This window comes from Amblyomma mixtum, chromosome 6, assembly GCF_055824585.1.
Source record: "Amblyomma mixtum isolate Tamu chromosome 6, ASM5582458v1, whole genome shotgun sequence".
Classification (NCBI taxonomy): domain Eukaryota; kingdom Metazoa; phylum Arthropoda; class Arachnida; order Ixodida; family Ixodidae; genus Amblyomma; species Amblyomma mixtum.
The window spans coordinates 11,660,833-11,681,707 of record NC_143017.1 but is presented as its reverse complement, the minus strand read 5'-3'; the positions used below and the strand labels follow the sequence as shown (position 1 = coordinate 11,681,707).

The 20,875-nt window shown below is 49.6% G+C and overlaps 2 protein-coding genes across 3 annotated transcripts; one reads left to right on the top strand and one right to left on the bottom strand.

Annotated features, from left to right (window-relative positions):
• Window positions 1–7,730: 7,730 nt before the first annotated feature.
• On the top strand, window positions 7,731–11,115 carry LOC149338218 (uncharacterized). The gene is made up of 2 exons (XM_089547552.1): window positions 7,731–8,291; window positions 8,396–11,115. The coding sequence occupies exon 2, from the start codon at window positions 8,779–8,781 to the stop codon at window positions 10,039–10,041; it is 1,263 nt and encodes a 420-aa protein (XP_089403678.1). The 5' UTR covers window positions 7,731–8,291; window positions 8,396–8,778; the 3' UTR covers window positions 10,042–11,115.
• Window positions 11,116–11,371: 256 nt separating this feature from the next.
• On the bottom strand, window positions 11,372–20,328 carry LOC149338217 (uncharacterized). Of its 2 annotated transcripts, XM_089550288.1 has the most exons (6): window positions 20,136–20,328; window positions 15,458–15,528; window positions 15,218–15,314; window positions 14,754–14,848; window positions 12,970–13,192; window positions 11,372–11,490 (listed from the first exon to the last, which is right to left on the bottom strand). In XM_089550288.1, the coding sequence occupies exons 1-6, from the start codon at window positions 20,326–20,328 to the stop codon at window positions 11,372–11,374; spliced, it is 798 nt and encodes a 265-aa protein (XP_089406414.1). The 2 variants fall into 2 exon arrangements, with proteins under 2 accessions (XP_089406414.1, XP_089406415.1); XM_089550289.1 differs by lacking the exons at window positions 15,218–15,314; window positions 15,458–15,528; window positions 20,136–20,328 and having other exon boundaries at window positions 14,718–14,837.
• Between the last annotated feature and the right edge of the window lie 547 nt (window positions 20,329–20,875).

Genomic DNA, 20,875 nt, shown 5'->3' with positions numbered 1-20,875 from the left:
ACCAGACTCTTGCAGTGCCCGTCAAGTAGAAAATGACGTTGGCCAACTTCATCGTGGGGTGCCACCCGTTGTGCGTGCTCACACGCTCGTACAGCGAGAGCCAGTCTTCGACGTCCACGCCATCGGTCCCGCAGAATGTGTCCGGGTCTCGAGGGTGGGCTAGGACGACAGTTGGCGTGGCAGGCGCGTCGGTAGCTATCTCGACGGATCGGCTCGTCGGCTCGTCGGGTCCACCAAGAGATGTTACGTAAATGTAGGCACACAAGGAGTAGTCACTGAGGAATGCTGACAGTAGTTCACAACAGCTCAATCGAACCACTGCCGGCCAACGGCGCACAGATCACCCTTCGTCCTCTTCGCGCTCATTGCACGAGCACAGCACTGTCTTCTTCGTTGTCCACTGACAATATATATACCTACGCATGCACACTCACTAGGCACGCATATTAAAGACTAGTCTACTTGAAATCCGCACGGCGTCTACAGACATTCTGCAGACTAAGTCTACAGGAAGGTCGAGTCTACAGGTAGGTGACAAGGGTGACTCGTGGGTGACTCAAGAGTGACTGAAAGGTCAAACCCATTTTTGTAAGGGTATGTGTTTGTACTAGTGATTGTGAAATCCTCTGTGCTGCAGATAACACAATCGGGACCACATGTGCCTCTCCGCGCATGCGTCGATGGTCCTTCTTTCCTTCTTTCTCTCTTTTCTTTTCTCTATATATTTCCGAGCTGGAAATAAAGGGGCGTCTTTTCTGCTCGGCGAATCGGCCTGTTTTCATCACGTTGCTTCCGGCCTTTGGCCGGTAGAACGTAAAAGTGGCGACGAGGATTCTGCTGCAGCAAGGAAGCCAGCATATACGCCCAAGCACGACAAAGAAGATGAAGGAGCCCACCGCCAGCCATGACACACAGGCTACCGGAATTTGAAGACGAAAAAGATAAGTGGCAGGCGTACCTAGTCAATGTGCAAGCCTATTTCGAAGCGAATGATGTGAAGGACGATGCTAAGAAAAGTCCCTTGCTCGTAGCTGCGATTGCAACCAAAACGATAGAAATGTTGAACGGGAAGGTTGCACCGCAAAAGCCTAGCGCCCTGACATACAAAGAAGTTGTGCAGGCCCTAAACAGCTACTACGACCCGGTACCGAATGAAATTTCTGAAAGTTTCAACTTCTTCCATCGCTGCTAGCAAGAAGGAGAATCTGCACATGCATTCATAGTGGCAATACGGCAGTTGGCACACGATTGCAATTTTGGAACTGCGCTGGACAGAATGATAAGGGACCGTATTGTGTGCGGCGTCCGGTCCAAGAATGTGCAAAAGCAGCTGCTAGCGACGAAAAATCTGACTCTTGAGGAAGCCGAGGCTCTTGTCCTTGCCGCAGAGAGCGGTGAGCGCGATTCGCAGGGTATTGTTACGGACCAAGAACAAGCGAGCTTGCTAAAGCTCTCTGGTCAATACGAGTCGCGTGCGAAGTCGCAGGGCGTGCAACAATGCAAATGTTGCGGTAAGCATGGTCATAAGACCAAGGCTTGTCGACTAATCAAGCGCAAATGTTACAAGTGTGCACGGCCATGGCATTTAGCTTAAATGTGTCCGGCAAATGAGCGAAATAGAATGCTAGCAGTAACGGCACAGACGACAGAAACCGATGAGAGTGATATCAGCGCGTCACAAATTTGGTCCTTGACCACTCCGCGCTCTCTCATACCCCCATCAGGAAACCGTTAACGTGGAATGGCATCGAAATAATGATGGACATCGACACTGGCTCCCCTGTTAGCGTCATTCCCAAGAGTATCTACAAATTGCACTCTCATCGATGGCCGCAGCTACCTGGGAAAGTTTCTATCTGGGATGCTATCTGGGAAAGTTGCCGCTCCTCGGTGCATTGAAAATGCCAGTTTCATATCGAGGTACAACAGTGCAGTGCGGTCTGACTGTTTTAGACTGCAATTGCCCCAGTCTCTGCGGTCCGGACCTGCTGAAAAAATTAACACACGAACGCATCCAGGTGCTGAGCGTCTATTCAAAGGCTCCCGTGGCAAGACAAACCTTGCAGGACGTGCCGACGCTGCTCCAGCAACACTTCGACCTCTTCATGAGGGCGTTGGTCTCATGAAAGGCCCGCCAGCCCGACTGCACATCAAGGCTGGAGAACACCCAAAGTTCTTCAAGGCAAGGAAAGTTCCTTTTGCGCTGCGTGATAAAGTGTCTAAGGAGCTTGACAGATTAGTCTCTAGCAGGAATAATATCGCCAGTCCCTCATTCTGAATGGGCAACGCCATCGTGCCAGTTTTGAAGAAGGACGGAACAGTGCGCATTTGTGGGGACTTCAAGGTGACACTAAACCCTGCGTGCGATGTTGAGCAGTACCCCTTGCCTGTCATCGACGACATTTTCGCAAACCTATGTGGAGGAAAAAATTCAGTGTGATAGATCTTCGCGATGCTTACAATCAGGTCGAACTAGATGAAGACTCGCGGAAATTAGAAGTGATAAGCACACAAAGGGGCTCTTTTGCTACAACTGGTTACCGTTTGGCATCGCATCAGCGCCAGCGATATTTCAACGGAAAATTGAATCGGTGTTGCAAGGACTAAAAGGGTCTCAGGCTTATCTAGACGATGTCCTGATAGCCAAGAGCAGCGAGGCTGAAAACGTAAACCTGCAAGCGGTGCTACAGCGTTTCCGCGAGAACGGTATCAAACTTTGTTGCGACAAGTGCAAGTTCGGTCAACAATCACTGACGTATCTTGGCCATCTTATTGATGCTGAAGAATCTCCTACTACGACCTTAGGAACACCGAATTACGAGGCTCAAGACCTTCCCGAGGGGACTGTTTCTGAGCTACGTCGTTCCACAAGAACCAGAAAGGCAGTGGAGCGCTACGGCTACTAGGAGAAAGGAATGCTGCAGATAACACAATCGGGACCACGTGCGCCTCTCAGCGCATGCGTCGATTGTCCTTCTTTCCTTCTTTCTCTCTTTTCTTTTCTCTATATATTTCCGAGCTGGAAATAAAGGGGCGTCTTTTCTGCTCTGCGAATCGTCCTGTTTTCATGACGTTGCTGCCTGCCTTTGGCCGGTAGAACGTAACACTCTGTATCGTCTCATTGCTGTATAAACTTTGTTTTGTTTGTGAACATTTGGCTACGACAATTCTCTGGCTTGCGACCGGCGAAAGCTGGGCACTAAACGACCGAAAACATCTTTTCACTTGGTAGCTTGTCTCCGCTGAGCTTGCCACGCTAAGTCGAGGGCACCTCCTTTGAGTCCGAGACCGCTATCCTTACACGCTCTAAGGGTGTTGGGAACTTTGCGCTGAAAGTGCGCGAGGTTGGGTGACATATATACTGGCGTCCGCGACAGGACGTTTGGTGTTTGTAAGCGCAGTGAACGGAGAAAGAGTCAGAATTAGTTTACGAAAAGGTCGTGACGAGTGTTATCAGCAGAGCGATATCGGGAGGTGCCGCGCTGAAGCTGTTAGTGGGGTTCACCGTGTAGAGGTATCTATTGCCTTGAATGTAGAGTTCGGTCTCCAAATATGAGCTTTAAGGAGCTAAAGGAGCTAATAGAGGCCGGCCTCCAGATGGGGATGACTGGAGCCGAACTGCGAAAATGGGTGGACCAGGAAAGGGAGAGAGCTCGAGAAGAGAGAGAGAATGGCAGAAAAAAACAAGAAAGACAGAGCGCTAGAGAAGCCGCTGAGAAAGAGAGGCAAAAGAAACGTGAGGAAGCCGAAAGGGCTTTTGAAAGAGAGATGGCAATCCTTCAGAGGAAGCTTGCTGAAATTCAGCGTTTAAGGAACGTCAGGGAGCCAGGGTAGCTTACCCCCGGATAGGCCGGATGGAAGACTAACGAGCCTGATTTGTTGGAAACCACGGAAGAGGTTGTAACTAGCTCCACTAGTGAGAGTGAGATTGGAGAACAGCCTGTTCCTGCAATTGAAAGCACAGAGAGAGAAGAACAGTCCACAGTGTCGCTTCCTCAGGAAATTGATTGGGTAGCTACTACCGAGATAGTAAGCACAAGGAAGGCCAACTTGATGCTTCAGTCAGAGGGCACCTTAGGGCTGTCGCGTGAAGATGAGCAAAAGAGTTGGAGCTCCAGCTACAAATCACTGTGCTGCATGCCTGAGAGTTGCAGCAGGGACCGAGAGGGAGAGCGATCAAATGTCAAAGAGAATGAATTCCCCGATGTAATCACAGCCAGGGTGTTGAACCGGAATTTTTTCGGGTTCGGTTCAGGTTCGGGTTCACACCTTTCGGGTTTCGTTCCGGGTTCGGCTCCAGAGCAACATTCCGTTCCTGTTCGAACCGGTTCGGACCATACTGAACCGGTTCAAACGGGTTCAAACGGGTTTCAGGACGAAAAAAAAATTAGAAGCACATGGGTTTTAATGAAGCTTGCTATGCTGTTTACTTTGTGCTGGCACATTGATATATAAAATAAAAAATGCAAAAATTTGTGTAATGGCAGATGTTCTCACTTTACCGACTTTGTTTATGGCCCATGGTAAAAGGACGTATTTACGGCAAGAGCCTCAAAATGAAATGAAATCGAAATTAATGTATATCGGCTGTGTACGCTATAATCCGTCTTATTAGGTATAAGGCAAAAAGCCGGTGTCTTTTGCATCTACAAAACCCTCCATCTTGAGCAGTTTCAGAGACCCCGTCGCGCGAGTAATTAGTCACCCTGACGCTGGAGTCAGTTGGGAATTACTCGTATACTCAGTGCACTTACGCGGGCGCCGGCACGACCGCCGCACGCGGCCTCTACGTTCCCGCGCACTATTGAGAAGCGAAGCAGTCATGTATCAGCACCTGTGTACAGACAGACACATTTCCGTCGCCCTGAAAGAGACATGCACTCACCCCCACCCCCTTTCCTACATGGCCCTAGAATATGCGAGAACCCTTCAACCACCCACCCCCACCCAACGAGAACCTCTTGGAACTACTGGCTCTCCCTATCCAGAGCTTACCAAACATATTTTATTCAAACCACCTCTTCCACACAGTCTTTGTGACTCGCGTTATAGATCTCGACCCCTATAGCTTAGTATCTTCAAAAACAAAGCAAATCGTGGCTCCTCCCTAGTACAGGAACAAATTTCAACTTTACCCTAGTAGCAAAAACGGGGCTTTGAATTGCGGGCCCTCGTAGGCCCGAAACGGGCAGCCCATGGGGACCCGATGTGGGATATGTGCGGCGTTCGCAACTCGGCATCGCGCGGGACCACAGGGGCAGCCCAGTGGATTTCTACATAGGACCAGCAGGGGACCCCTATGGTCGGCATGCATAAACTCGATGCAGGGGGCTTTCCTCGCTCCTTTGTGGGACCCACAGGGGCAGCAATGGGCTTCTAGAGGGGCCCTCCAGGGGGGCTTAGGCGGCAGTGCAGCGGGGACCCACATGGGCTAACTCATGCTCGGCCGACATTGGCTAGCCCAAGTCCGGCCCAGATGGACTAGCCCGAGTCCGGCCCACGTGGCCTAGCCCAAGTTCTCCCCACAGGCAAACACACATAGACCAAGAAAGAGACAGGACACACACCAGCGCTGAATTCAGCGCTGGTGCGTGTGTCCTCTCTCTTACTTTGTCTTGGAGTGTGTGCGCTGTTGAACCGCGATTATGAATATACACTAATTAGCCCAATCTGCACTTCTTCCACAGGCAAAACAGTCCAATTCGCTTGTGGGAATCCTGGCTTTCCGCCGTTGCCTTTGAGCGGCTGTGCCGGCTTCCCGCGTTGTTTCTCCTCTTTCCCTTGCTCCCGCCTCAGGCGCTGGAGAGGCGGCTAGGTGACTAATCACTGTCATTTGGCCACGGCTCCGCCCCGGCTCCCAAACGGCCTTTGCCATTGGTGCCTTTTGGCGGGATTTCGGGACCCGCTTTGGCGGCCGCGGTCCGCGCGACCGTCCGAGCGGGGCCCAGAGAGGGAGATCCCTCCGAGACAGCGTAAGGTGCGTACGCTACTGTTTGTCCGTGCCGGCCTTTGCCGTTCGGACCAGTGCTTACTCGAGCTCGCCCGCACGTGTCCTCTGACCTGCGAGCCATTCATGCCCCCGATTTATTTAGAACGACGGAGGCACTTCTACTGCTAGCCGTAGCCTTTCATGCGCTAAGACATATCCCCGTCGCCCGTCAGCGGCGGCGCCAGAAATTACGAGAAGCTACACGAAGCGACTCCCGGTTTTTGACCAATGAGGACGCGCCGCCGGCGCCAGAAATGAAGGGAGACTGCACGGCCGACACTGCGTGTATGTGCGAGCCTAATTTGGCGCGTAGAACAAGCAGTCGCGGACCAAGCCTATATAAGAAGGGGTTGACCGCTGTCAGTTAGTCCGAACCGGCGTTTAAGCTTCACCGCAGCGCGCCCGTTCGACCGCGCGGCCAGCCACGGACCAAGGAGGCAACGTGCGCCAGTCTGCGGGACGGCATTGTCGTGGACCTCTGGTTGTCGGACTGTTGCAGTGCCCGGTGAACAAATTGTTTTGTTTGTTTACCTCTCTCTCTTGTGTTAGTGCACTTTAGGTGCAATATTGCCTTTGTATTATATTCTCTCTCCAGTTTCAATTTGTACGAGTTGCATTGTTTTATTAATCACTTTCTACCCTTACCAAAAAAATTGCAGTATTTCTGCAGAAGTCTTGTAGACCTTGATTCACTAAGGATGCAGAATATGTGAAGACTGGTGACAGACTTTCTGTCACCCCCTGTCACCTCCCAGCGGTCAATTGGTACACGCTTTCTGCAGAAAGTCTGCTGAGCCTGTGTAGCCGCAGGATGCAGCTTGTCCGCAGAAAGTCTGTAGAGACTGTGGTCACAGGATGCAGCATATAAGGAGACATTTGAGAGAATCTGTGCAGCCCACCTATCGGGAGCTGGCATGCATGCACACAGGCAACGTAATAAGACACAAGGATTTTTTATTTCTTCGTCTCATTGTTTGCACCTTACAAATCTCTTCCAAGGAATGAAGTAGTGAGTAAGGAACAAAGCAGAGGCCTTAGTGTATACAGCTTCATCATTCATTGTGCTGTGACAGGCACTGTGAAACACGAAGTTAGTGGAAAAAGAAACACATCGGCAGCCGACAGAAGAGCCGACATCGCTGTTTGTTTGGCTTACGACCTACTGTGGTTTTTCTTGGTGGCTCTGATGGCTTGTGTTTTGTTGTTCGGTAGTCTATTGCGATGGGATATCAACTATATGGCAAGTTTGAAACTACTTGTTAGCGCCTTATCATGGCGCGAAGCCAGTGAGAATAACTGCGCGCGCACAAGTTTGCCCATAGATGACAAACATTGTGTCGACAAACTTGTGCGCGTGGCTATTCTCGATCGCTTCGCCGCTCTGCACCGTGAAAAGACGCTGACAAGCAGTTTGGTCGATGCTCGCATGGTACTGTCGGCGGGTTGTACATATTGTGTGTGGTGTGATTATTGATTTACAGCTGCTTTCCCGGACGAAGTTACGAAAGCAAACTTACGGAATCCTGAACTACCGAACAATTGGCTGGACAGTAAGCGATGACGCTGTTTTAGTGTCTTATTGAGCTTTGTGCATGCACCTTCATGCCATCCCGCAAAGAAAGGAGAGGGGGTGCGCGGCCTTTCGTTTAGAATGAACTCTTTTTGGGGGGTGACCAGCGTGGGGTGCGGGTCCGGGTGCTGACGTATACGCAGCAATACACTATACCTATTGTAAGGGTTCGGTAGCGTTCGCGGGGGTCATCGGAACGCGGCCGGGGGTGCTCAAAGCGAAGCGTCTCCTTTCTTGGAACGCGGCCGCTCGCGAACGCGCCGGGAAGTACGGGTGTCCACCCGCCCCGCGGAACCGATTCGAGCACGTTCTGGCACGAATGTATATTTGTGTTTTTGTTTTATTTTGTGGTGGAGAGAGCGCTCTACCTTACGGAAGCTGGAGGGCTGGCCATGCCCTGGATGAACCAACCATGTTAAGAGCGCAACATGATTGGAAGTTACTGAATGTGGGCTGGGCCTTTAGGGCTTTAAAACTGGGCCCCGGAGCCGGAAGCAGGGTTCTGCGCTAAGGTGAGATGCAACACATCTTCGGCAACGCCGAGTAGGGGCCTCCCCTAGTATTAGCCAGATCCACCTTTTTGTTGTTGTTTTGTCTCTTTGTGCCGTTAATTTGTCTCTAGTGCCTGAACTTGTATCTATTGTAAATTGCTGTACATAAACTGTACATAAGTTTTCCCTTTATCCCTGCGTCTCGAATCATCGAGAGACCGTCTCTGACGGGGCACCGCTGGTGCGAAGAGCTTCAGTCTTCGAGTTAATCAAACCCGTCTCTGGCGGGGGCACCGCTCGTGCAATAAGGAAGACGAAAGAACCTGTGGAAATTTACTGGCGCAGTCGACGAGGATCCTGCGGCCATCGGAAGACGGCGCAGGAAGAAGACAAGGCAGGGAGAAAGGTGACGACAAGGCGACAGGTCAGCGTTCGTGAACGGACCTGCGGAGACACGGCGGCAAGGACGTAAGGACCACGGCAGTAGTCCAGCGACGCGGGACTGCGTCCGGTCAAAAAAAGCAGCGCGTCGATAACTTGACGGTCACCGGCGGCGGACCAGCGGCGTGCGACAGCTCATCGCAGCGTCCGGGGAGAGTGGCGGTGGACTCCGACGCCAAGGAGCTGGCAATGCGGATCGACGCATCGAAACCGTGAGTTTCCTTGGTCGCATTGTTCACGTCCCTGTGTTCGAGCCGGTAGGACAGCTGAGGGGTACGGAAGGCGGTATGGAAAGCTATCCAGGCCGGCCCTCACTCGATGTGAGGTACCAAGTGGAATTAGCGAAGGCGCGCTTAGCGTACTTTCAGGCTGAACTTGCGAAAGTGAATGGAGGAAAGGCGCCGCTGTGCGAGGAGAAACCTCAGGATGTTAAGTGCGTCTTGGAGGAATTAGAAGCAAAGCGCCAGCAGCTAGCGCTGGAGCTCGCTGAGCTCAAGGAGTCTAGGAAAGCTAGTGGACTAGCGAGGGACAACTACTCCGAGTCCCGAGAGGTGAGGCAGCCTGTGCTGGAAGACAAAGGATTATGCTTGTCATGCACAGGTCAGGGAAGAAGCAGTGAGGACGCTGAAAGCAATCAGCCGGTATGCGGGAACGCATCTTTCTTAGGAAACGCCGCGAAAGGTTCAAGAAGTGAAAACAGGATTCCTGAAGGACGCGGAAATACCACAGCTTTTCCGCCACCGCGGGCGGCTAGCAAAGAACAGGAGCAGCCCAATTCTAGTGATCTAGGGCCAATCGTGACCAAGGTGTCCGATAACAAACAGGACAGCGGTGGAATTCCTGTAGGCTCTATAACTAAGATTGTGACCTCTGACGCGGAGCTAGTAACAGCCAGTGAAAATCTGGCGTTGCCGCAACCGCACACTGTGTCGGGTATGGAGCATGAAGTGCCCCGTAGCGTTTCTGGTGGCAAGAGCCCTTCATCCGAGGCAAAGAGCGGAGGTGGGCCTGTTGGGCCGACCGGGCAGAACGCCGCGCAGTTGAACGCACCCGGTGTGTGCCCGACCAGGTCAGTTGAGGACCCGGAAATGAGTGGCGACTTGCCGCAAGGCAAGCCCGGGTCAAGTGACTGTCAGGGAGCTCATGGAGCCTCGGAGACAGACTATGCCACGGGGCCAGCGGGTGCTGATCAAGCACGGAGCGGCGGTTTCAAAGTTTGCTCGTGCAGTAAAGGTGCAGATGGCCCCGGGCGAGGTGGAGTGGCAGGAGGCAGGTGCGTGGCTTTCACGCAGAAAGTCGACGCGAGGAACAGTATGTTCCGTGCTAGAGGTCGGCATATCAAGTGTAGCGAGACTGACTGTACTGCTATATTTGGACGGGCCAGGGGCTATGCTCTTTACGCACCACGCGTGTCGTACTGGTGCGCCGGAGAGAGAGTGCTCTCAAGTGCGTCGCATGGTCAGAGATTTTCACCTATCGATGACCAGGACGTATTTGATCCTGGAGGTCACCTTCTTTTCAGTTCACGCCCCGCTGTGGCACCAGCCTGACGAGCATAGTGGCCATTAGGTGTTAATCGTGTCGAATGAGGCACGTGTGGGCTCGAACGCGCACAGGGACGCTCGGTGCGACTAAGGAGGCTCACGTGGCCCGTATCAGTGCTACTGAACGCTCCAGTTGCGAGTGTCGGTGTGTGTGTGTCGAGCAGGACGCGGGTGTGCATGCTGGTGAACTGGGTGCAACGCACCAACTTGGACGCTGTGTTACGGCGCACGGCAGGCATGCCACCGTGTGAATTTGTGGAATTTGCCGATGTTGTGTGTGCATTTTGCATTTTGTTTTTGGTTTTGTTGGTGCCAGCGCTGGTGTAGCTGCGGTATGTCACCCACAGGGTGGTTTTGTGACCCGTACCGATCCCTTCTCGTTATAATTCTAAAAGTGGCATTTGAGCCCTTTGTAGAATCTTGGGAAGGCGTGTAAGGGTTCGGTAGCGTTCGCGGGGGTCATCGGAACGCGGCCGGGGGTGCTCAAAGCGAAGCGTCTCCTTTCTTGGAACGCGGCCGCTCGCGAACGCGCCGGGAAGTACGGGTGTCCACCCGCCCCGCGGAACCGATTCGAGCACGTTCTGGCACGAATGTATATTTCTGTTTTTGTTTTATTTTGTGGTGGAGAGAGCGCTCTACCTTACGGAAGCTGGAGGGCTGGCCATGCCCTGGATGAACCAACCATGTTAAGAGCGCAACATGATTGGAAGTTACCGAATGTGGGCTGGGCCTTTAGGGCTTTAAAACTGGGCCCCGGAGCCGGAAGCAGGGTTCTGCGCTAAGGTGAGATGCAACACATCTTCGGCAACGCCGAGTAGGGGCCTCCCCTAGTATTAGCCAGATCCACCTTTTTGTTGTTGTTTTGTCTCTTTGTGCCGTTAATTTGTCTCTAGTGCCTGAACTTGTATCTATTGTAAATTGCTGTACATAAACTGTACATAAGTTTTCCCTTTATCCCTGCGTCTCGAATCATCGAGAGACCGTCTCTGACGGGGCACCGCTGGTGCGAAGAGCTTCAGTCTTCGAGTTAATCAAACCCGTCTCTGGCGGGGGCACCGCTGGTGCAATAAGGAAGACGAAAGAACCTGTGGAAATTTACTCCTATATTGCGCGTTGTGACCTTTGTGGTTTGTTTTTTAAGTCGCGCTCGCGATATCCCACCGTAATTTGTGCACCCACTTCATGGAGCCCTAATTTCTGAATAAAAAGTGCGCAAATTATGTTGGTAAATACGGTAATGAAAGCTTTGGCTTAACTTGTGCGTTTTATTTTTGTTTCCACTAACTCTATCGGCATGCCCATCACAGCACAATGAACGATGAAGTAGTAGGGATCCTTACTCGCCATTTGACTCCTTGGAAGAGCTGTCACTCTTGGTTCCCATTTTTTGCAACATGGAGCCTAAACTTCTCTTCACTTTTAGGTCTGCGCACCTAAACTTGCAGCATGTGTATTCTGTAAAAGAATAGAAATGAATGTTAGAGACATTATTTAGGGACATATCTGGAGAAATACAACCCCGAAACAATATGAGAAGCAATGTCTTGCCATATACTGGCAAAACAAAGAGGTCATGCTGCTTGAACTATTTCCTGAATTTTGATCAGTCAGCCAAGATGAATTGGAATTGAGATGAACTGGAATCCACTGTGCCATATTGCAGTCAATATAATGCCGGTCAGTGCGGTAAGACTTGCTAGTGCTGCTGACATCAACAGAGGGGTAACTATATGCCGGGATTCTGCACTAAGAACAATGGGTTCACTCCAGTCTGCGGTGGCAACAATGCATGTGAAAGGGCAGCAAGACATTGTAGGTTGCGCCACACACCGCAGCTTTCCTGTTCATGAAAAAATAACCTAGTTGCATCCAGCTAGGTCATTTTTAGTATCCTGTGGCGAGTGCAATGTAATGCCCACCAGAAGCAAGTGTGTAAGATATTTACAGCAGCAAGGTTTTTTCCTAACTCCTTACCACATTCATTTGTAGCAATGAACAATATCAACGCGAACGTCCAACCACTTAGGAAAACACTGCGTAGACCATAATAAGGCCTATCCACTTGTCTCAAGGTGAAACATTAGGTGAAGAATGCAGCAGTGTAACGGTAACAACAAACCATGAAGAGCCAGTAAGATGCAGTGACATCCAGGCGCATAAAACTATAGAAAGAGTGAGCGAGAGTGTTGACTTTAAATGCAATAATAGAGTTGGTCAGGTGATATTTAGCGAGAGAAAGAGCTGTATGCAGCACAGAAAAAAAAAGCAGCCAGCTAAATGGTGTCTCAATGTGAGCAAAAAGTGGTACAGTTGATCCGGGCATGTAATAGCGCTTGGAAGCAAGGCATAGAATGCAAGGAAAAAAATAGATACGAAAGGCTGTAAATAGGAAACCTGTAGGCATAGACTGCACTTAAACCGCCATCATTTTCTTTTATTATTTTCAATAAAATTTCTAAAAATCTGCTGTTTCAGATATTAACATACTGCCTCAGCAGTTGAACAAAGCCCAACATTATGTATGCAGCAAACCACTGCACAAGATTTGGCAGTTTACAGATGTGTGTTAATTGCTTTGAGATGCGATGTGGGCACACACGGCCACATCAGAATTATGGTCATTGATATGCAAGACATCTTTATACAGAGGTGATTCTGTATAGCCAGCACTACATTCAAAATGTGCGGCAGAAAGCATGGTGCACCAATCACTGTCCTCCTCCTACAGAAAATGAGGGGTAACTTGGTCACCAGTGCATTTTGCAGAAGACTAACAACACAACCTCAAAGTTTGTGCTTACTGAATTGAAATTTAGCCTAAGTAACCTTACTCTTCCTTGCATTACTGCTTATGCGCAAATATTCCTCCACTTGTTTTTTTCTACATGAGAATCACTTATAATGGTTGTTTCATGTTATAAAAAAGTGGCATACCAAGGACTGCAGATACCCTCTTTTGGTTCAATGCAGGTTTGACGGGGTTGTCCTTGTGCCTGTTTGCCTGCCGGCCAAAAAGTGTCTTGTTTGTTAATTCCTCATCGCTGAACACTACCCTCATTGATGCCCTCGCAAACTTGCAAGGAGCATCAGGGTAGCTCTCCTCAAGTCTTGTTGAAGTGGCTTCGGAGACCATGACACCTCCCCCGGTATCTTGGTGCTGCAATAAAGAAGACCACAACATAGGAGTATGCACACAAACCATAACTGCATGGCTGAAGTACAAAACGTGAACAACCTAACACAAAAACTACCTTAAGAAGACCCTGCAATGGCTTATTTCAGTTTCAGGACAGTGATGAGGCAGGGAGTATTGGGGGGGGGGGGGGAAGTGACCCTTTTGAGGTAAACTTTTCTTATTATGTTCACAATTAAAGTAGCAACATGCCAGTAAACACTGCTCTCCTTCTCTGCCGGGTCAGTCTGTGTTGTTCCTCTTCAACTTGTGTGTCTTATAGCTGCCTGCTCTGCCCCACACCGTAAAAACTAACCGTCAGTTTGACGAGCATCTCTTTATCTATCTTGACGAGCCGTTGGCGTGAAACCTGAAAGACTGCACCTTCGCCGTGAACGAGCGAGCCAGTAGAAACAGACGAAGACGCAAAACAAAACAAGTAACTTGATTGGCTACCGCATAAGGGCACGTCATTTGAGACACCAATGCACGCTTCGGGCCAACACCCTCTAAAGGTTCGGGCCCGCAGTTGCGTGATGGAGGGAGTCGTGCCTCGATGTCCTCCTCCTGGACAGCATCTAGGGCATGTAGGTTATTCATCATCGTCTTTTCTTGGGCTAGTTGGTTTTTCATGTTGTAGGTGTTTGCAGCGCACACGAAACACGGACGGACAGAAAAGGGAACGAAACACAGCGCTGTGTTTCGTTCCCTTTTCTGTCCGTCCGTGTTTCGTGTGCGCTGCAAACACCTATAGGTTATTCATTTGTGACAACACAGTGCAGAACAAGCAGGACAGAAAAGAAACAAGAGCTAACTTATGCTGTGCTAACTTTGCTATGACGTCTCAGGATTTTACCACAGTCTGGTTTTCAGTGATTAGTAGTTTTAGTTTAGCTTGCAAGAAAGCGTCGAGCAACTTTTGCCAAATGCCTCTGAAAAATCATTACCTTCCAGGGCCAGTTCAGTTTATGAGGTGTCACAGTGAAAAACATGTCCAAGTTACCTTTTTGCACGTTTTTATACCTCGAAAGAGGCCGTCAAGCTTAAGTTCTTTTCAAAGCTTCATAGAAGTTGATGAAAACAACACCTACGCAACACAACCTAGCCCGCCCGATTCCTCTTGATACCCGAAAGCATGTCGTTACTGTGGTAACTGACAATCATTATTTGCCTTGTTTTTTGCAGCGAAGTAACATTTCGCTATTATTTGGAAGTTTGGAACTAATTTTAAGCCTGTGTTGTTGTGATGTCGCATTATCTACATCAAAGAAGCAGGGTCCGAAAAAAAGAGCTTATTGCGGCGCCACATGCAAATTGCCAGTAATGGCAATTTATGTGCATGTGAATCTAAACATGCAAAAATCACATGGTTAACACAGACCATTTGTGTCCTCAATGGTAGGGCACTTCCCTTTACTATTTAGTGAACTTTTCACAATAGTTTGTGGGTCCCTCTGTTTAAGCATTATTTAAACTGGTGCTGAGAAATTGATAGACAAGTGCTACACACCATACACTGAGCAATTTTTTGGAGTACAACTCTTACCGTGTTCCCTTCAGGTTCGGAAGGCTTTGCTCCCTCAGCAGCTGATGTCAGCTGATTGACTGCCCTCTGCAGCCTTTTCAACATTTTGGCAGTGTCTGGAAGAAGACGGTTTAAGAAGCTTAAGAGCGAGCGTTTCTACCACGCAGTAAGATGCACTGGAGCACCAACTAGAAACAGCTTTTAATTCCATAATAGGCAGCTTCGAAACTTCTATACAGGTCACGACACCGCACATGACTACGTGCCCAGTCAGTTGTCTGCTTAAGCGGCAGCTACGAACCTTTGCATTTTATATTACTTGCCGCTTCTCAGTGTCCATTAATGTTAATCGTCTGCTTCAGCGGTAGACACTCGGATATTATGAATTTCATTCTGAAACACTTCTATAGAATTAGAATGTGATAAAGAAAGCACGACAAGGTATTTTGGCCACTGGTGATGGTGACTAATCAAAAAGCACGTGCCAACTAAATCTTTTTGCTCCTGAAGCTGCTTTTTTAAATCTGCACTTTCTTGCTTCAGGGCTTCCACTTCTGATCGGTGGTCACAGCATGGCTTTTTCTGGGAAAAAATTGCTGAATTGTAGGCAATGGCATGCAGCTGTCATTAAAACAGATGCCTGGGGACCTCGCGACAGTTGCTGTTGCCATTGTGCAAGCTGAGGATGTTTGCACTCCATTATCGATTGGATGTTCTGCCCTTACCTTTGCCACAGCGTCACGTACTGCGCGTGCTGCTAGCTTTGACCTCTTCCTCTCCATTTTGTCTGCCTCACCTGCGGATATAATGCACCTAGGATGCACATTGGATACACATGCCTCTGAGCCCAAAATGCAGGCGCTGGGCAACTTGTACTAGTGCCACACTTCCATACTCCACTTTTGGTTTTGAGACCCTCGAAATGCACCCATAGAAGCCCGGTCATGTCGGCTTTGACTCGCCGACATGACCGTTCACTCGATGCAATCCGAAGCATTGTGAGGTGGCTAATTGTTTTACGCAAAGTACAGCACGGTATGGTCGTGCAGACACTGTTACAGGGTATATGAACACTTGACAGCAACGGGTACAGCCTTCCGCATGCAGTGTTACCTTCCGCATGGCTCAAGATTACGAAAGCAGGGTGCTTATGTTTGGTAAAAAGATACATACTGTACACTGGGTACGCACGCACGAGCAGGCGATATAGCGCCGTGCGCAGTATTCGCCCAGCTGGAAGGAGACGCATTTCGTAAAGGCTGAACCACACGTCCGCGATTTCAAGCGCGAAAGGCCAAACCACATCGATGAGCGAGAAGTTCGGCTGTCACCCGCGCAGATTTATCGCCATCGCGCACATTATCGCTCAGCTCTAGAATTCAAGAGCGCCCGGAAGTTCCCAAAGCGATAAGCGTTTCGTCCCGTCATCGCTCGGTGAATCGCGCTCGTGTGGTTCCCACTAAAGTTGAGCGAAATAACGAAAGCTCGCGGATGCACACTTAGCGTACCTCCATGACAGTAGCGCAGACTCGGAAGGAAGCGCCGATGTATAGCTCAAGTACCGGTCGTCCACTTCTAGTTTGAACACGGCTCCGGGCGGCCGGCGCTCCGCGCAGCGCCTCTCTCGGTCGCCTGGGTAACTAGCGCGCAGGCGCGCTGGAATCCATCGGCGTGGCTTTCGCCGCGTCCTCTGCTACAGCGCGTCAGCGTCGCCGGGTTAATGTCGCCTTGCAGTGAAGAGCACTTTCGCACTGAGCGCGGAATGATGCGCCCGGATGATTACTGTTTTCGACGCAGCAGCTTAGAAGCACAGCACCTGCGCGTGGTCGAGAGCTTCATCCCCGGTGGCTAGGGATTTTCCTTATCTTTCCTTCTTGCAATCAACACGTATCATTAAGCTGATACGGTGAAAGACATCGTCCAAGTGGGAGATTAAGCGGTTTACTCTGAGGCCACCACCATTACTTAGCTGCAATATTTTACCATTTTAAGCTATTCGTCCACAGCAGCCAGAATAAGCCGGCGGCCCACGGGTGCTTTCATCCACTCAAATTGTCATTCTGCAATGTCAGTACTATACGTATGGCGCACTACCGTGGAGGGATATTAATACAAAACCAGTAGGAACACCAGCACTGCAGGGTAGGAATCGTGAAAAAGAATGAACGAATGAAAAACATGGCCCTAATGTTTTGCTGATATGCCCAGAAGCGGGGTTGCACATGAGCAGCAACCAAGGCCTGTGTAGAGACAGTCATTTCGAGACGAAATGTTCAGGCGTTACTTCCGGAAAATCCCTAGCAACTTAGCCCCTTCTGTGTTAAGCTAAAGAACCAAATAAGAAAATTTCCCCTAACCTGCACTTGTATTGTCAGTAAACATAATTTAGCACTGGCAACGTACTGCAGTGCGGCACATGAGCGGATGGAAGCACCCGTGAGCCGCTGGCTTTTTCTGGCTGCTGTGGACGAATAGCTTCAAATGGTAAAATATTGAAGCTAAGTAATGGTGGTGGCCTCAGAGTAAACCACTTAAACTCCCACTTGGGCGATGTCTTTCACCGTATCAGCTTAATGATACGTGTTGATTGCAAGAAGAAACGATAAGGAAAATCCCTAGCCACCGGGGATGAAGCTCTCGACCACGCGCAGGTGCTGTGCTTCTAAGCTGCTGCGTCGAAAACAGTAATCATCCGGGCGCATTCCGCGCTCAGTGCGAAAGTGCTCTTCACTGCAAGGCGAGATTCACCCGGCGACGCTGGCGCGCTGTAGCAGACGACGCTGCGAAAGCCACGCCTATAGTGAACTAGAATACTTTCTAGTGGCGCGACCGGCGGCTGCTGGGGCCAGCTCGGGTGAAGCGAATTGACACTGACGGCCGGCAGGGGCGCTGCTGCGCCTTTTCCTAGCTTCCGGAGCGCGCGTTGGCAGGACATGGCAATGCGGTGTGTGGTTTAGCTCGCTTTGCGCGCGCGCTGTCGCGCAGATAATTTCACTTCAGCGTTCGTATCTTGCTGCTAAGTAGTGACAGCAGTGAGCAGGAACTTTGTTGCACCAATGACAGGGAATTTGACGAAGCTATGGCGATAAGAAGAACTGATTCCCACTGTTTTGCGCCAGGCTGCCCGCACCGGCTGTCCGGGCGCGGCAAAAGCATCATTATTTGCCGGACCAATATATGTCGGATAGCTTCGGTTGAGTATCATTGCATTGGGCAAATTTAAGTCTTAATTAGCTGCCAATAAAAAGTTACTTGTGATTCGATATTGAACTTCATGCTGCAGTTTCAAGACATATATATCGATGGAAAGCTTATTTCGAGTACGATTGAAGTACGCTAATTGCAGGTCCTAATTAAGTTCCATTAGTTAATTATGACTAAAACAAATTCGCGATACAGCAGCAACTCATATCGTTTAAAAGGGCTCAACGAGTAGAATCCAAAAAACAAATGAAAACCACGCAAAACCGAGCTATCGCTCATCTATCTCGGTTGAACCATGATTAAACCACTGCCACTTTGTTGTTTAGCTAAATCTTGTATTAACGTAACACTTTGAATGGTTCTTAGCTGTACATGCATCTCATGGTAAAATTGGTCTTGCAAGACCATTCATTCATGGTGTTATTCAAGTCATGACATCAAGCTTTCCAGCTGAAGCATTGCCTCATCTGCATGAGCCGAGAAGTTGAATTCTTTTCTGTCGTTTCTGTCAGAGTGGGAACGCCACACAAATGGGCAGCGAGGCTTTCTAAGTCAGTCCGCAGTAAATGGACTGCGTGTAACACCATGCAGTACCTTATCGCTGTTGAAGTAGTCAAGTAATGACAAGCAGGGTGAGCCAGGACCCCGTGGAACATCTTTTTGGCATCGTCAGGCAGTCATCAGGATGCAGTACTCATCCTACACTTCAGCAATTCATTGCTACAGTGAACTGTGTCAGCTTCAGCAACCTTGCGCACTCTGTGTCAAGAGGAAACTGCGAGCCCGCTGTTCTAAGTTCACTCTTGAATGCAGATGCTGGTGAGCAGGACACTTGCTCTGGGAGGGAGAAACTGATTGACATATTTCTCGATGCCGGAAACTTGAACGCAGCCGACGCACTGCTCACAAAAGCTGTGCCTGACCATTTTTCCGTTGTTGAGGCATCAAGCGACAGCAGGCTAACCTTTTAAATTGCTGGTTACGTCGCGCGAAAGTTCGTTGCTTGGATGAGCACGCTCAAACCATAGCTGCAGAAATAACTGCATTTTACCTCACAACTCGTCTGCATTTCTTCACGAAGAGCATTAACGGAGCCAGCGACAGCAGGCGTCTATGTTGTGTGCGTCCTTGTCCCGTTTTGCGCTAACTCACATACCGTGTCAAAGCGCCGCGTTGACTTAGCGCCTGTGTTGTGTGCGTCTTTCTCGGTACCTTGTCCCGTTTTGCGCTACCTCACATACCGCGCGTCAAAGCACCTTAAATTGAATAGGTGCTGAACAAGTCAATGGCAGGGAAGTTGTGGATTTTCACAAACAAGATTTTTTTGTTATCATTTCTGCACTGAAGTCAGTTGCAAATAAAAGCTTCATATGGTGTTCATGTGTACATACATTAATTTAATAATTATTACTAAATCAACAACGCCACCAAAACTCACATCATAGCGGTAAATAGATCATATCTACAAGCGCATTGACTTCTCTAAACCATATATGAGCTCAAAATGCAGCATAAAATTTAGCTTAAACGGTTTACTTCTGAAAGTGCTTGAGCAATAAATGACGGTGGGTACACACTCTAAATGGCATTGCTTTCGGGTTTTGATCTTCAAACCACAGTAATGGTCGCGCAAATAATCTGCTCCGCATGTGATGCTGACCGCTTGGCATTCTGCGATGACGTTTCGCGCCAGAAAATCACTCTGCAAGTTGGAGTTTAGTCAACGACGCGACAGTAGGAACGTTGTATCCTCGCTTAATTACGTGGTTTTCGGACACGTGTTTTAATCCTTAACAAGGCTAGTCATTGTAACTAACAGGTGGAGAACAGCAAGAAAGAATAAATGAGCGATTATAATTAGTAAATGAGCTGAAAAACACAAGATAACAGACGAACTTTTCAACACTCCGCGAATTCCCGTGCCTAGGAAAAGTTGCGGTGGCGCCATCTGGTGGCGTCTGTTGGAAAATGGCTTGCCTGCGCCTCGCCGCTCGCGCCACTAGAGAGTATTCTAGTTCACTATAGCCACGCCTATGGATTCCACTGCGCCTGCGCGCTAGTTACCCAGGCGACCGAGAGAGGCGCTGCGCGGAGCGCTGGCCGCCCGGAGCCGTGTTCAAACTAGAAGTGGACGACCCTACCTGCACTGGTAGCAGGACAAATAAAATATAAAGTGCAGTGATTTTCACCATTACTTGCCGGCAGCCACCACGTATGCGTCACATGGCTCGTCTCCATCTTTCCACGCGATTTTAAAGCTTTTGCCAGCTAAGGCCTCTACCACCGTCGCATCTTTTATAATCGAGGTGGCAGTGGCCGCGTCGACCATGCACCTGGTTGCATATGCATCCCACTGCTCAGTTGACACCCACTTAACTAAAATATGCGACATCGCCGAGAACAAAACAGACCGACACAAAAGCACCTCCAGAAAGGCCGACAACTGGCTTGAATAGGCTACAGCTATGGCTAGTACAACGTACTGAAGTCACAGCCGGGCGTAGCTGAAGGCAACTACTGTCAGTTACCGAACTGAGAGCTGTTGCGCGGCGCCGCCACCACTGGCTCCGTTGATGTAGTTGAGGAGCGCTGCAGTCGTACCAGGCTACAGGGTTGTGCGGCAATGCGTTCGCTAAGCGGTCGCTGCAGTGCAGTGACGTTTTTAATTACACGTCACAAAGAAATAATAACTAATGGGTACAAGTATACGAAAATATTGATAATAAAAATATAATTTGTTATTAGTAGTAGTAGTAGAAGACGTTTATTCGGCCAAAATTTACAGGCCGAGCATGTCGACCGCCTGGGCGACCAGAAGTCGCTGTTCTTCCTCCCCTTCAGCGCCAAGCCAGTCGAGCCAGGTGGTGATGGATAAAGAAGGTGGGGGGTAGGAACCCGACTGCTGAGCAGCCGGGCAATAGAATAGGCAATAAGCAAGA